The sequence below is a fragment of the Xenopus tropicalis genome, chromosome 4, assembly GCF_000004195.4.
Source record: "Xenopus tropicalis strain Nigerian chromosome 4, UCB_Xtro_10.0, whole genome shotgun sequence".
Lineage (NCBI taxonomy): Eukaryota > Metazoa > Chordata > Amphibia > Anura > Pipidae > Xenopus > Xenopus tropicalis.
Window position 1 is genome coordinate 103,953,755 of NC_030680.2, and position 17,456 is coordinate 103,971,210.

Genomic DNA, 17,456 nt, shown 5'->3' on the forward strand with positions numbered 1-17,456 from the left:
CTGGCAATCCCAGCTGTGGGGGGTTTAAAATCTGACCTCCTATCTTGGGTGACCATTGAAGTAGAAGAATAAAAGTTTGTCCCCACATTGGTTTGGGTGCAATTAAAAAAAAAAAAACATTTAGAGCCCAGTGTGATCCACACCCTATTTGTAAGTGGGATGTGTGGGTAGAGGTGGAACCCATACACCCAGTGTTTTGGTGACTGTCCACTACAACCCCATTCTATGAAATTAAAACTGTTGGCTAAAGAATGCACGTGTGAATGCAACATTCAGAACACATTCCTGCATTTCAGAAGCCTCACAACAAGAATTTAAAAAAAAAAGTTAATAAATAGTTTAAAAAATAACTAGTTGCAGTATAAATTTGAGAATTGCTATTGCCATCATTTAGCAGATAAGTCAGATGTCTGCACTTGACATAATCAAATACTGCTGTGTTTAGCACAGAGGAATTTTTGTCTAGTATCTGCAATACATATTTCTGAAGTTCATTTCACGGCATTTTGACCTTGAGCCAGAATGCAGAACATTCTTAGTGCCAGGATGAGAGAGGATTCATGCAATTAAACAGAAAGCAGTTAGGTTTGGTGGTGATGGAAATTGGCCAAATTAATTTCAGAGCATAGAGACTGTGAACAAAGAGAACTTTTGAATTCAGATTAAAAGATAAGAATCCATAGTTTAGCTGAATTTGATTTCTTTCATTTGATTTTCAGCCTTTAGAGAGGCTCGTGAAAACAAAATACCTTTTGACTCTTCGCCAGTGCAGTGATCAATGTGTATGTGTTTTTTTTTTTCCAGAACCGAAGAATGATGGCTGCTGGGAAATTTGCCAGTTACCATAGAAATGTGCAAATGAACCACCAGTTCCCACTGGTATCATCAATGGACCTTTTGGGTAGCAAATCTGCCCTTGGAGAGAGGCGCTCAGATTCATTTCAGAATGTTTGCATCCACGGCACTCTTCCACGTAAGAAGAAAGAAAGGGTTCCTATTAAGTCCTCTGACGTGTTCTGCCATTTGGGAACATTGCCCCACTCTAAATCACACAGGTTACCTAACCCAGTAATGCAAGATATTAAAGAGGAGTATCCATTTCAGGAGAGGAGAACGGGAATATTTAATATGAGGTAAATGGCCAAAAATTGTACTTACATTTGAGTCATACTGTACATAATTTTTTTGCTACCTGTTTATACATTTCAAAGAGAAAACATGATACATTCATTGCTATAGCAAGCATAGAAAGCATTTCTTCCTGATCACTCTTTTTGAGATGTATCTCAAAGGAGAGAAACTTGCTTTAGGCGGCAGTAAGCAGGTAGTTACCAGGGGCAGCAAAAATCTGTATCTGGTAACAAACAAAAATTTGGCTCTGCTAGTACAGAGAGCGCATTAGCGTTCTCTGTATTAGCGATGTGGATCTGGACCCGCTCCGCTGCTAAAGTCGTAAGCATGGATTGGGAGAGAGTGGGTGGAATCAGGGCTGCTGCCTCAGGCGTCAGCAGACCCAAAATCGCCACTAATCGCTTACTAATCAGTACAGTACTTCTCTAAAGATTTTCCCTCTGTCCCTATTTTTCTTATTCCCATTTCCATCATGATTCATATAAACCACTAGATATTGTAGTACGTCTTCATATTTCCTCAAACTGCATGCTCATTTACTATTGATAATGAACTAAACCTCAACCCTGAAATGGATAATATTTATGAGGACGACAAAAGACCAGCATCCATAAAACACTAAGGTCGTACTCATAAATATTATCCATTTCAGGGTTGAGGTTTAGTTCATTATCAATAGTCCTAAATGAGCATGTAGTTTGAGGAAATATTTTGCAAATGTCTTAAGTATTTAACTTTATTTTAAGTAAATAAATAAATGTTGGAGGTGTGTATATTCATAAAAAAGATCTGTGTGTGGAAGTTTAAACAATTTTAAAGGGTTCCAAAATGTGCCGTGGCAGCTGAACACAAACAATGAGTGTTCATGAAATAATCATCTACTTACATTGTGTTTTGATAGTGTGATATCAGCGAAGTATAACTGAAAACATGGCAGAATGGAATCAGCTTGGCTTGGCTTTCACAGCATAAAGCTTTCTGTATTATAACTAAAAGGGCCACTAGTTCACCTTGGATTATGAAGTTATAAGCTTTCTATAGGTAATAGGACAGGGTTATATGGTGAAATGGCAGTTTTAAGGGTTGAATCTTGTGTTTTAACTTAAGGGGGAAACAATTCTGTTTTTATAGCTTTTATAATAAAAAAATAAGCTTTTATGATTTAAAAACTACACTTCCTTCATCAGGCATAAAATAGTTAGGATAAGATGAATTAGAATTAACTTGAGCAGGCCTTTATATTAATTCTGATAGAACTTGTGTTACAATGCACAAGTAGTAAAAAGTGAACAGCATTTTAAATACGTGCTGTGCAGAATGCCATGGATCTAAACTCATACCCTCCAGGGGTTTGACTGAGAATGCTGGGGGTTGTAACTCATTTAAGCTGGAGTTGTCTAAATTAAATATTGCTGTTACATCATGAACTTGTTTAACATACTAGGTGGCAAGGAATTTTATCTGTATGCCAATTACCTTTTAGTAAACTGGTGTATTCACTGTTAGTGATGTGTACATTATCCTTGTTTAATTGGCCCCTGGCAAGAAGTTGTCTCCCAGAGTGAAAATCCTACCCCTGTGAGGCTTTAGTGCCATTCATCAGTAAGACCCCTATTGACTTTTCATTATAGGATACAGCTTCCCATCAGCTCATTCCTTGACCATCGTGATTAACAGAATAAAAAGAGTGCTCAGTAGGTATTTATGCTAACTGCACCAGAAAAATCCAATACAATGAAATTGTGTGAATTTTCTCTTCATATACACTTTTTTTGTGCATACAGTGTTTTCTTCTAGCTACACAGATTATCTTTATGAATGTATTATGAATTGTTAACTTAGCATCCCTTCCAGTTGCATGTAAGGAGATTCATAAAACTCTGTGTATAGGGTATTTTATTTATGTATTTGTTACTCAAGAACAAGATGGGCATGTGTTCTACCTTGTTTATTAAGATTTTATACATGTTCATTTGAGATGTATAATGGTGCTAAGGGTGCTTTTTTAGCCTGAAAACTATAGGCCTGATAGTTTGACAGTGGTAGGAAAGCTTTTGGAGGGGGTTATGAGAGATAAGATACTTGAATACACAGCAATTCACAATTTGTGCTAGCATGGTTTTATGCATAATAGATCTTGCCAGGCAAATGTAATTGAATGGTGAGGTAGCAAAAGTGTAATGATTGGGGTGGCATTGATGTAATCTAGTAAGATTGTGCTAAAGCATTCGAAACAGTACCACACAGAAGGTTATTGATTAAATTAAGGAATACTGGGTTGGATCATCATTTTTGTACTTGGACAGATAACTAACTGAAGGATATATTACAAAGAGTGATGGTAAACAAAACATTATCTGATTGGACCAGTATTAGGGGAGTACTTTAGCCATTTGGATTTTACCTGTTTTTTTTATGACCTGGAGCTGGGCATTGTACATACTGTATTTGTTTTTGCTGATAATACTAAATTGTTCATAAATATAAGTTCTATGCATGATGCTGTCACTTTGCAAATGAGGTATAGTGTTGATAAATGCAAGGCTATGCAGGAATAACATTAATTAGAGTTATAAGCTAAATGGTGATGTGTTGGGGGCTTAATTGAGTTTTAGATAACTCAGTTGATGCAACTAATCGCGGCGATTTAGCTGTCATAGGTAAAGATACACAACCCATCCTGCGCCGTTTGTGGTGTGACTTTTTTTTTTTTTTTTTTTTTTTTTTTTAAAGTTGTGGCAAATAATCGCTTCATGTGTGGTAGTTTGCATCTGTGATTTTGGGGAAGTGATTCAGCCTCTTACTGTGTGTTTGAATACACTTAGAAGTGGGGCTTAAACAATAAGGAATGTGGAGCATGCAACTGCTTCGATTTTAGTAATCAAAATCATACAGTGGAGTCCTGCAGTATCAGTTAAAGTTGGCTAAACGTCTTGGATTTTAGGTTCCCACAAAAATATTTTGCTGTGGGTCCCTAATGTTTCATTATGCTACCTTTTTTTTTTTTTTTTTTTTTTTTTTTTTTATGCAATCTATTATCCAGAGAGCTCTGAAGAACAGGGCGGTCATCTCTCGTAGACTCCATTTTACTTGAAACAATTTTTTAACAATAAAATTATAAATTTTTGTCTGTGATAATAAAACAGTGCCTTGTACTAGATCCAAAGATATGCATAATAATCCTTGTTGGAGGAAAAAAAATCCTATTGGGTTTAACTAATGTTTAATTAGTAGCTTTAAGATATGGAGATCCAGATTACAGAAAGACCCCTTATCTGAAAAACACCAGGCCCTGAGAATTCTGGAGAACAGGTCCCAAATCTCCTTTTTAATTAATTGTAGTGCCCAGAACAAGTTAATTTGTGTTTCTTTATCTGATCTAAATAACAGGGAAATGACACAGCACCAGAAAACTGTGAATATGTATTTCCCCATCCCACTCATGAGTATTCTCCCCAAAGGTATGTAATGTTTTTGGAGAAGTATGAGTGGGGCTTGAGTCACAAGCTTTAAGCAGATGGAATGCAGGATTTTTAAAGAATTTCATAGATCATAAATATTATCCATGGGGCTGTTGAAATTCACACGAACGTACTACAGATTTTGAAAAAGATAAAAGTATTTACCTTCCTGGAAAAGAAGATTATGAAAGCATAACGGTATATGTACACAAGGAAATCCATGATGGTTACATAGTGGTGCGGACTTGTCATAGTGCAGAATAACTCGTAGGTAGGAATTCTTGATCTTGAATTAGGAGTTTATCATGTTAGTGCTGCTCTTCACTGTATAGTTTCCAGTTGTTGGTTCCTATGCATTAAAGAGTCATTATATGCAGGAAAGTGTCAGGTATATGTCATGGGTATATCTTTGTATTTACTGTGCAACATAATTTTAAATTTGACAAATTGTACCCCATGAGGGGAAGGCACATGAATGCTTAGTACCAGCTGACAAACATGTACCATCAGGGAACTCAAATGAACTGTGCATAAAGTGCGATACTTTGCTCTGTGGGGCTTTTGCAGCCATTTACTAATTTTATAAAGGCCTGAGGCAGGTAAAGTGCACTTACTTTTGTATAGTGTGGGGACCTCTGTGGTGAATTTTTAGCATCTTTAAATTAAAGACATTCTGTCATGATTTTTAGGTTGTACTTTTTATTTCTAAATTACACTTATAACATAGCAAATAATTCACTCTGTCATTTAAAATTTTATTCTTCAACCAACAAATGTATTATTTTTTTTTTAGTTGTAATATTGGTGTGTAGGCGCCATCTCAGTGCATTGTGCCTGAGTCTGAGCTTTAAGAGAACCTATTGTTTCTCCTGCTCAGTGTAGCTGAAGTCCCAAGCCAGACCTGGATATTTTACTATTGAGTGCTATTCTGATATCTGCCACTTTTAGCAATACAGGTGTCTGGGAGCTGCTATATTGCTACTTTCCTATTCTGCTGATCAGCTGCTGGGGGGAAAGGGGGGTGACATAATTTCAACTTGCAGCACAGCAGTAAAGTGTGACTTAAAGTCTAAAGTTTACTAAAGTCACCTGACTGTGGCATCCTGGGAAATGAAGAATATGGCTAGCCCATGTGAAATTTAAAAAAATATATATGTTTGCTCTTTTAAAAGATTAACAGATTTCTATGCAGGATTCTGATGGAGAAGTTCTATTAACTGATGTGTTTTGAAAAAAAAAAACATGTTTTCCCATGACAGTATTCCTTTATAATAACCGATTTGTAATTTCCTACAATACACCCTTCAGTAAGTTAAAGGGGTGGTTTACTTTTCAATACACTTTTAGTATGTTGTAGAATGGTCAGTTAGCAACATTTCAGTTAGTCTTCATATTTAGTTTTTGTAGTTTAATTATTTGCCTTCCTCTTCTGACTCTTTGTAGCTTTCAAATGGGGGACCCCAGAATTTTTACTTATCTACAACATACTAAAAGTAAACAACCCCTTGAAGTTATAACCGCATCTTCACTAACCTCATTATATTTTGTGTTTTTTTCAATTTATGGCTTTTGAGTAGGACACTGTATTTTTTTTTTTACATGTATGAATTACTTAATGTGATTTTTCTCCTGCAGGGTTAATGATGGCAGATCTCATTGAACTAGATTAGAGTGAAATAAGACACTGCAGACTGTTAGCCCTATATTTATCCCAATAACATCAATTTGCAGTAGTGTGCCCTCACCCAAAAAATGGAGAATCCATAGATATCTGAAATACTGATGAGAAAAAAATATTCCAGTGCTTTCAGGGTAGCAACTGTCACAGCTGTTTGTGTGTGTATCACTTGCATAGAGAATCAAAGAATGCAGAGATATGGGTGTGTAGCAGTGACTGTTGGGAGGTCTCACAAGCGCACAGAAACAAATGCAGATTCTTTTGTACAGCTGGGTGGCATGGCATGCACTGAGCTAAGCATTTGTATCTGCAAGAAGTATGCAAAACAGAATAAAAATTCCTTTGTTTCAGTATGCAATATTTTGTTGGTTGATATTAACCATAAGCCTCTGCTCTGCTAGTATTGTTACTGCTATATCATAGCAGTGTAATACCTATGTGCCCATATACCTTCACATAAAAATTACAAAGTGACCTCTTTGGGCATTTTCATGTACTGGCTGCATGTTAGTGAGACGGAGTGGCTGGTTAGTCAGGCCCCTAGTAACAAACCAAGCTAGTGATACTTTGTAAAATTCTGAAAATATATCTGATAAACTAATTATCATTAAAATATTGTAACCTTTTAAATATGTAATTAAAGATACATGGAATAAAACTGGAAAGGAGCGGCATTTCTAGAAAAAAAATTGCCTTTTTTTTTTGTCTGTGACATATTGTAACATATTGAAGTCTTCACTGTGTTAGAGCTTACTTTTCTTAGAAGAAACTTTGAAAATTCTGTGTTAGTCTTTTGGTGGAGGTGCATTGTAATGTCCTGGCAATAAACCTGATGCTTTTGTATTCTGCCTAAGAAAAGCACAAAGCTGCATCTGGTGTCTTACATGTGAAAACTATCCCGGGCCACTTCCCTAGAGGTCCCATAGGAAAACTAAAAGCAGCTAATGCATCATTTGATTCTTGTCTTTGTTCTAGATTGACAAAGTGTTAAATCTTTCCTTACCATTTACATTCATGCACCCACTGCAATTGCTCTGCTGTTTTCTCTCATCTGATACACTTTTCAGTAAGAATGAGGCTTGCTCTGACTGTCTCGGCATGGGAAATTTACCGTAACATTCCCATTAAAGTGTTATCTATAACCCTCTTGTACATTAATATCATACAAAATGTGTTTACACCCTCAGCCTTTATAGGGCTCACTGCAGACATTCTGTGTGGCATAAGGTTTGTTGGCCTTGTATCTTGAGTTATTGATGAATGGATTTGCCTAATGCAACATGTATGTTTAACAAATACTTGTGTGATTGAATGTGGTGTCTCTGTATTTTTTGCTGTATCTTATGACAGTCTTGCATGTCTGACTAGATGCTGTACCAAGGCACAGTCATTTTACCAAGATAGATCACCCTCTGTGTAATTCAGCGGTTCTGCTTCATCAGATCAGGTTGCAAAGGCTGACCTTTTGTAATTGTGATCACAGAATCCAGATTTTCCAAGCATTTGTACCTTTCTCTCTCATATATAGTTAAAAATAAAATATTTAAGGTAATAATAAATATTTAAAACCAGCAAGAATGATATTTGAACTATAAAGGCATTGTATCATTATAGCCAGTGGCTTCTCCCACTCATACAAATGAACACAAATAGGCAGTATAGTATAACCTTTACTGTACCATACCTTTCAGCATTTGAATATTAAAAGCACAGGGCAGTTAGGCCACACCATATCCATGCTGACTATGCCCAATTATAAAAATGGGACTTAGCGATCCTTGTTTTATTACAGCAGCCTTTCTGCATGTTTTGAAAAGGTGTTTGCAGGACTAAACATTCTCTGCATACATTTTCCCAGAAATAAAGGCATAAAAGTCCTTGAGTTTAACCTTTAAAGTTATCAACTATTTATTGTTTTGGTTAACAAACCAAGTCAGCAGACATTTCAGGCAATAAAGGAAGTTGTTGTTCCTTTAGAAAAATCCCTTATCTGTATGAGAGAAGCACTTATTTGGTTGCATCTGGGAGTTTTAAAAGTCCAAATTAGGGCTCTGGTACACGGGGCGATTAGTCGGCCGCGACAAATCTCCCTTCTTGCGGGCGACTAATCTCCCCGATATGACATTCCACCACCGAAATGTAAATAGCCGGTGGGATGGCATATCGGAAATCATCTTCGGTGATCGCGCCGCCGCGTATGCCGGTGGGATGTCATATCGGGGAGATTAGTCGCCCGCAACAGGGGAGATTTGTCTCGGGCGACTAAACTCCCTCGTGTGCCAGAGCCCTTAGAGGTGCCTAGTTACCTTAGAATTAAAGGGATTTTGACATGACTTTTATGGTTTACTCTTTATTTCTAAATTACACTACATAGCATATAATTCACTCTACCAATCAAAATATTATTCTGGAACCAACAAATGTATTTTTTTAGCTGTAATATTGGTGTGCAGCCATCTCAGTGCATTGTGCCTGAGTCTGAGCTTTCAGAAGGAGCCAGTGCTACACATTAGAACTGTTTTCAGGTAACCTATTATTTCTCCTTGTGCTAAGCTAGAGTTTGATTTCTTAAGCTGACTATACACACTGCTATAAACCAGGTTTTGTACGATATTCGGGGATTGTATGGCGGATAGACAAGGCGACTGATATCACAAAGGCTGGAGATATCACACATCTTGTTGATGGGGCGGGTAAAATTATTTTGATCTGGCTCCCCCAGTAATTCCACCTTGCCTTCTCCTTTAATGTGTATTTGTAAATATAGATGCTACTGAAAGCAATATCTGTCTGTCTCTTTCTATTCACTCACCACTAGGAGACCTGTCAAGAAGTGTCATTGGTTAAAGGAGAAGGAAAGCTTTATTGACTGGGGGGTGCCAAATTTTGAGCAGCTCCAGTGATTGCAATCACTTACCTAATACCTTGGGCCGGTGCTCCTGTTAACAGAAAACTGCCCTGGCCCGGGGTACATCTTTCTTTTAAACTTTGTTTAGTTAATATATGTACATTTACATTGTGCATTATAAAATAAACCCATTTGATGTTGATGTATGAGTATGAGTTTAGCTTAGGGAGTCCTCTACAGGCCATCATTAGAATTGCAAAATATATAAATATTGCTTGCTGCTGTACTAGATTCCTGGGACTAAAGTTACAGTGGCCCTAGCATAAACTTTTTAAGGCCCATGCACATCCCAGCAGACCCTGGGGAAAATTTATTTAATTGACACATACACATACTCATGTAACTCAAACCCCCACTGGGCTCCCCAGCACCTGCCGGTATCTGCTTTCTAACACCTTAGAAATGGGCTTTTCAAATGTAAGTTATAGAACAAATATTTCTCGTATATTACCAGCTTGCACAAAGAAGGCTATTTTTCTCCATAACTGTTCACCGACTTGCAAAGTGAGTGACTAGATTTTAACGTTTTGTGGCTATTGCTGTGTTTTGTGTTTTTTGTGTTTTGTTGCATGTTTAGTACAGCCACACTGTTAGCATCTGCATTTTATAAACTGTCAATAATAATTAGTAGCCCTGAAATGACTGGATATACATACATAGTTTTTTTTTTTTTTTTTTTTTAAAAAGTCACTGCATTTATTAACTACATTACTGCTGATAGTAATACTTACCAATACAATATTATAGCCAGAGCAGACCACTGGCCAGGATGAAACCCCTTTGGCTAGAAATTGGTAACAAAATCACCAATGGCTTCTCTGAGAATCATAATTGTGAAGAAAAGGAGCCCTTAAGGTGGCCATACACATAGCAATAACATTATCTTTTGTGCATTGGTCGCAGGAAACATCGTTCCAACCCTTCATTGATGTTCAGGGCTGAATCATCCGATATGGAGGTAGAAAGAATATAAATTCTACTTCCACCTGCCGATTCAGCCCTAAACGTAGATTTTGCTCGGGCTCCGATCAAAATCTTTTAACCTGTCAGATTAACGAGACGACCAACATCCGCAGCCTTTGCAATATCGGTTGTCTCGTCGAGCTGCCATAAACGAGGTTCCATATGATAATATTGGTGCATGTATGGTCGGCTTTAGTTGTGCTGTGTCAACCTCCATTCGTAACCTGAATTCCCCTTTTAATCCGATCAGTTTGTGTAACAGGCACACTGAGGCAAAACAATGAGGCAGGGGCCCCTAATTAATATGTTACTGTGAATGCTCTAGAATGCAAAGCAATGGAACATGGATTTCCTCAGACCATGTCTAGCTATGTGATAATATAGTAAGGGGGTCAGTGCACTAGAGTAATTGGGAAAATTAGTCTATCAGGAATCTTAGCTAAATTAACTAGAAATGCTGCATGGTCAATTATGTTTTTATTGTTCAGTTAGTTGTAACTCTATTTGCCATAGTTTCAGAAATATTGCTTAAAAAATTTTATATGCCATCAAAGGGGTGTTCACTTTCTTTTTATAGAAAAACCCCGGGACGGTGAAAATGTGACCGGGTGATCCTCTTCGTTCACTCGTCTGCCTTCAGAATCGTGCCTCCCCAACACTTACCTTTAAAGGAGAAGGAAAGGTTAAGTCACTTGGGGGTGCCAAAATGTTAGGCACCCCCAAGTGACTTAGAACGCCTACCTTGTACCCCGGGCTGGTGCCACCGTACGGAGAGAACAGCACCAGCCCGGGGCAGCTGCCGGCGCTACCTGCTTCCTCCTCGCTTGCGCGCGCATGCGCAGTAGAGTGAAAAGCCGAACTTAAACATTAAAGTCGGCTTTTCACTCTACTGCGCATGCGCCGGCCCACGGATTTCGGCAGCAGCGCGCAAAGGAAGGAGGAAGCGGTGTCTACAGGTGCCCCGGGCTGGTGCTGTTTTCTCCTAACGGGAGCACCAGCCCGGGGTACAAGGTAGGTCATGTAAGTCACTTGGGGGTGCCTGACATTTTGGCACCCCCAAGTGACTTAGCCTTTCCTTCTCCTTTAAGGCGCCAGAGGGGGTCCAGGGGGTAGCATCACTAGTGTAGAGGGTGCAATTGCGCTCTCTACACTAGCAGAGCCAAATTTCTGTTTTAAAAACGGAAATTGGGCTCTTAAAGTTTCCAGGAGTGCCTTTTTGCCGACCCCTAGTAACTGTGTTCTCAACTCGCCTCATGGTAGCAGCGCACCTGTATTAGGGTTATGGTTTGGGAAGCAGTTTCTGGGTTATATGTGGGAAGAAGATCGCTTGGTTTTGGGTACCCTGGGCCAGTGCATTTTTCTGCTAGCAGGAGCACCAGTCCAGGGTATCTGGTAAGTAATTGCAATCACTGGGTGTGCGCTACATTTTGTCACTCTCCTGTGATTAGACCTTTCCTTCTCCTTTCTTAAGAGTATACCTAATCTCTCAAGGCAAAGTGTGAGGAAATCAGGTGATAAACGTTAAAGGGGCAGTTTACCTTCACTAAACACTTTTTGAAATAGTACACCCCAGATAATAACCTTTTCTAATTTTTAGGGATGCACTGAATCCAGGATTTGGTTTGGTATTCAGCCAGGGTTCGGTTTTGTCGGAATCCACAGTCCTGGCTGAACCAAATCCTAATTAAAGCAAATTAGCATATGCTAATTAGCATTCCAAATGGTTAAATGTTGGGGGGGAAATTTTTTCACCTCGCTCAGTGATTTTTGCATATGCTAATTAGGATTCGGTTGGGTATTCAGCCGAATCCATCGGGGTGGATTCAGGGGTTCGACCGAACCCAAAAAACTGTGTTCGGTGCATCCCTACTAAATTTTGCATATTAAAAATGAATTTGTTTTTGTTTACCCCTTGTGTGTTTTTGTAGATTACCAAACTTCTCTAACATGTTACAATTTGATGTATCTGTTGCTGGCATTCCTTCAGCAGCTACCAGCTTCAGCTGCTTCGAAACACTACTTGTGCTAGCTGGTTTGTGTGGCCCTGTCTTCTCATGCTTATGGCACATGGGAACTTGAATTATGAGGTATGCCCACACAAGTCACTGATCTAGATACTGTTTTGGTGTATAATTGATGCAATTGAGATCAGATTACCCGAAGTGGCTGACTCAGTCTGACCCGAATTATATACAATTGCAGGAAACTCTTTGGTGTGCATAAGGCCAAAATTGGGTTTCCAGTTTCCATTGAACTGAATGATATATATAGAAAGTACCATGGTTACCAGCACAAGGCAGTCTTTGTGAAGCAGATAATAAGTAAGGTTATTATCAGTGCTGAAGGTTACTGGGAGTAAATGGCTTACTGTTAAAGGAGAATGCAGTCAAAATTTAAAAAGCATACTGCCCAATAGTCCTCCTATTGTTTAGTAAAAACACCACACTTTTGGCTCACCTAATCAAATATTTACTCAGTCACACTTACTTCACATTTTTTAGAACAGGCAGCCATCTCTAAAAAGGTATTCTCCCTTCCTTTCCCTCCTTGCTTCATACTGCACATGTGTTTCATTCCCTACCCCCCCTCCCCTCTGCCAGATCTGCTTCTGATTGGCCGGTGGGCATGTGTAGCTCAGAACAGGAGACAGGATCAAGTTACACACATGCTCAGAGAATAGGAAGGCTGCCGCTGGCACCTACAGGAAGGGGAGAGAGATTTCAGTGATGTCACTGTAGTCTTCACACTGCTGTAGGCTGCCAGCACCATATCTCAGAGAAGCAAGCAGGGATCTGGGAATTTAGATATGCAGTAAGTACTTAAAAAGAATGCCTTTAGACTTACTTTTAATTTATATTAACCTTTCATTGTCCTTTAAAGCCTGGAACCTTTACTGGTGCACTTCTGGTTTTTCATATTCGCTTTTGTTTATGTGCAGTTCTGAGCTGCTTGTGAGAAGCAGGCAAAATTAACTAACTCTTGTTTTTTTTTCCCTTTCAGAGAATATTATCTGGATCCATCAATGGAATATGTCAAGGTAAGTGAATTTGACAACATCAGGGCTGCACTGCGATGGCCCGACACTAAAACACCCAAATTGCTTGATCAGATTTGTGCAATGACACAAGCTGATCAGCAAAGTTGCATTAGATGCAGGTTCTGAAGTTTTTAGATACAGTAAATCATATTCCAATATATTTTGGTTTAGGCTTGCATGCCTAGGCCTTATTTACTTATTACAATTACTTGTTAAAATCAAGACCTTACAAAGCAGTGAAAATGGTCCTAGTTTGAAATTTCCCTTGACTGGATTCTCAAAGCACAATCTGTCCAAGTTGGGCAGATCCAGCAAGCAGAGTATCTTGTGTACTTGTTTTATAGCCTGCCAATATTGTTCTCAGTCTACCTTACATACCATGAAAATATTTATCTGGCAAAAAAACTCTAGAAAAAAGTAATGTACTGTAGATTGTGAATTTTCTGGTATACAGTAGGTAAAAGCTTTGTATCTCACATGATGTCATAACACTAAACATGAAGTCACATGCACCTTTTATTTTTTAAGGAGACAAGTTTTACATAATTTAGCTTCTGAACTTTACAATAAGTTGCGTGCTGGCCTTCAAAATGATCAGTTTGACGATCAGCTTGTGTCATTGCACAAATCTGATCAAGCAATTTGGGTGTTTTAGTATTGGGCCATCGCAGTGCAGCCCTGAACTTTCTACACTACTACTGTGGGATCTGAACCGGCTGTAGGTGCTCTATTATATTGGGAATTGGGTACATTAAGATATCTAATATCTTTTGGTGGGGCGATTGCGGCTATATAAGTTAACTTGACCTGTTAGTGAGAAGCATTAATCGGTGGAAAACAATGTTAGACTACAACTGAATGCAAAAGTGAGATGAATTATAGTGTATCTGTGGTGCCCATGAATACAGATCCAAGGGCAGCAAGGTGATGCAATAGTTAGGATACCCAGGTTTAGCACTGTTGTATTTCAGCACTGGGTTCCTAGGTATAATATCAGCAAGGGCAATATCTGCAAAAAGTTTATATTTTCCCCCCAGTGCTTGCATGGGTTTCCTTCCGGGTACTCACGTTTCCTGTTATAGGGACTGTAGGGAATGTGGGTTTACCTGTTCCATGGTATAATGTAGGTTAATATTTTGTTCATATAAAACTCTTTGGTGTTGTAATAAAACTTCCCAGTAAACATTCATTTTCAATGTTTTAAAGTTAACTTTGTAAATGCAATTTAAAGCAGTATTTGTTAATCCATTTTAGCTCTCTGCTTCCGTCTCTTGAAACAATGTAGTAGAAGTTGGTTCTCCAGGGCTACTGCTACATTGTTTTGCATTCAGACCCAGAAGTGCAGAAAACATACATAGCCACAAAACTACTGTTTTTAAAAGTAACATTTACAAGGAACTTTAAAACCATAGAAATGTTCATTGTAAATTAGAAAGTTGCCTTACCTTACTTATGCAACAAATAGAAGAAACTGTCTTGGGGTAGTGAAACCCCTTTGAAAGGTTTCTGTAGCACAGATATGGAATTTAGAATGGCGTTTGATTTTCTGAATCTGAGATTATTACAACAGACGTACTGTAATCCTGCCTTATTTTTTAATGCATAAAAACAGCAATGTTTCTCTCTACAACACATTGTGTCGGGTGCTGTCAATGCTGTAACCACCTTTTTAACCACCTTTTTTAAAGGATTCATAAAGGATTATAAAGTTCTTGACAAAGCTGTACTCTGTTTTGTAGTGAAGGTAGTAAGATTCTCATTATTAGCATTTCAATAAAATTAACCGGTGATAAGAGACTCTTATTGCTGAGCATAGGCATTTAAGGAACCTCCAGATGTTGCAGTAGTCTAGGTGGAATAGGATAAAGACATGGATGAGTATTTGAGCAGTTCCTAAAGAGATTACAGCAATAGATTTTAATTGTAAGCTTTATGTGACTAAAGAAACAAAGGGAAGAATAGTTACATAGGATTGAAAAAAGACCAGTGTCCATCAAGTTCAACCCATCCAAGTAAACCCAGCACACCTAACCCACACCTACCAATCTATACACTCGCATACATAAACTATAAATACAACCACTAGTACTAACTGTAGATATTAGTATCACAATAGCCTTTGATATTCTGATTGATCAAGAACTCATCCAGGCCCCTCTTAAAGGCATTAACAGAATCTGCCATTACCACATCACTAGGAAGGGCATTCCACAACCTCACTGCCCTCACCGTGAAAAACCACCTACGCTGCTTCAAATGGAAGCTCCTTTCCTCTAATCTAAGAATGATGTTCGCTGAGGTGACATGCAAAATAAACTGGGTTAATGAGCTCACCATCAGTAGTAATTGTAAATGGGAAGAGAAAGGTTAGGTTTAGTGGGAAAGATACCCTGTTTAGGTTTAATTCCTAATGGCATTGATTTATACAGAAGTGGTTATACATATGTATGTGAACTACCATACTATACATACAGAGACATTCTTTGTGCACTTTGCAGCATCACTGCTGGTCAAACTGCATAATTTTCTGATATCTTCAGCTAATAAATTTAGTCCAGGTTTGCATTATTTTAGTTCCTACTAATATGTATTAATGAAAGTTATGCAGCTTAATATTGTTCTGATATACCCAAATATCATTACTTGGGGTATCTTAAAATTCTTAAAATAATGTTTTTTAAAATTTGGGTTCCAAAATGACTTGCAACTCCCAGCATCCTTCCTAATCACAGCAAACACAGAACCTTTGCTTTATCAATAATTGCATTTGCATTTGCACTTGAGCAACAACCTATAATATTATCCTATAAATAGCGTTGGCATAATGCAGTGCTTTACAGAAATTGTTCACCATTCACTTCAGTCCCTGCCCTAGTGCTATCGCTGCATCTGTTCCTTCCCAAATACAGCAGTCAGCATCTGCAAAGTAAAAAAGCCTTTTAGTTATTTTAAGGTCTCTTGCACCAACATGTTTACAGATGTACCCTCAGAATACAAGGTTTTCAGGTGTTGTGTTTCATCTACATGCGGCAAACAGGATCATAGTCACACCTATTTAATTATAGCTGCTTGAGTGTTGGGCAAGCCGGTGAGTGTGACACCCCAGGGCACAGGAGAGCGCACAGACACCAGGTCAGGTCTATGAAGAATTGCTTTGGCACTGTGCAATCTGGCTGTGGCCCAGAAAGTAGCTGTAAGACCTCCTTTTGTCTGCAGCTTGGGATGCTTCCTCTGTAATGGCTCTCTTACAATTCTCCTTTATCCAAGAAGTAAAAACAGTCGGTCAGCTCTGAATCAGTCTGCTAACAAGCCATGAAAGAGATTTGCAGAAACAATAGCATGTTGTACCCTGCTGGAGATTAGCACTGCCTGTATGGAGCGGATAATGGATGTATTAGCTGTGCTGTATGTTTTGCCTGAGTGTGCATATCCCCAGAACCAGCTTCATCCCCCTCATGAGACATTCATTCACATGGGTACTGTACTGCTGAGCTTTTCACCTGCCAGTTTATTGTTCGGAATGAAGGTTAAAGAGCACTCTAAACCATAATGAGAGGGGGGAAAACATACCATTGTATATGTGTTTGCAAAATTCAGAAGACAACTAATGCTATGTTATTCATTACATTTGAATTACTTGCTAGAAATTAGGTTTATAATAAGTGACACCTTGTAGTTGGCATTTGAGTCAAAATTAAATATTTCCTTCTCATTTTTCACATGATGTGATCTTTATGGGGTAGATTTATTAACATTATGATTTTTGTAGTTTTAGAGGTTTTTGAAACGACGACTAAACTTATTTTTCACTAAAACTGCAAATATCTAGTCATTTATTGAAAGATTCAAATTGAAAAAGCACAAACAAATTAAACTGGAGAAAAAAATGAAAAGTTTTTCGATAAATCTTTGTAGAATATTCAAAAAAAACTGAAGACCTCTAAATGCACAAATTAGATTAGATTATTACAATTTGCCTAGAACAATTCCCATTGACTACTACGTGACCAAAGTTTTGTATTAGTGTTTTTCGTAGTTTTCACGCCTAATAAATTAAGAAAAAAATTTTGTTTTTTTTCTCCAAAAATTTGAGTTTTAGCACAAAAAACCCCGTAAATCATGGGAATCATGAATGTTAGTAAATTCTGCAGTTGTAGTAGTAGTAGTGGTGATCCTCCTCAGGTCTCCTAGTCTTGAACACAGTCAGTGATAATGTGATCACATTCCTAGTGGCTACCATGGCTAGCATGAAGCTTCATTTTATATTTAGAATTAAGT

The 17,456-nt window shown here is 38.2% G+C and overlaps 1 protein-coding gene across 1 annotated transcript in view; it reads left to right on the forward strand.

The window, feature by feature from the left end:
• The window catches only part of bcar3 (BCAR3, NSP family adaptor protein), a 74,345-nt gene that overhangs the window by 11,998 nt on the left and 44,891 nt on the right, over positions 1–17,456 (forward strand). The window contains 2 exon segments of the mRNA NM_001097265.1: positions 805–1,133; positions 13,142–13,178. Of these exon segments, the coding sequence (NP_001090734.1) occupies positions 817–1,133; positions 13,142–13,178 (354 nt within the window). The 5' untranslated portion in view covers positions 805–816.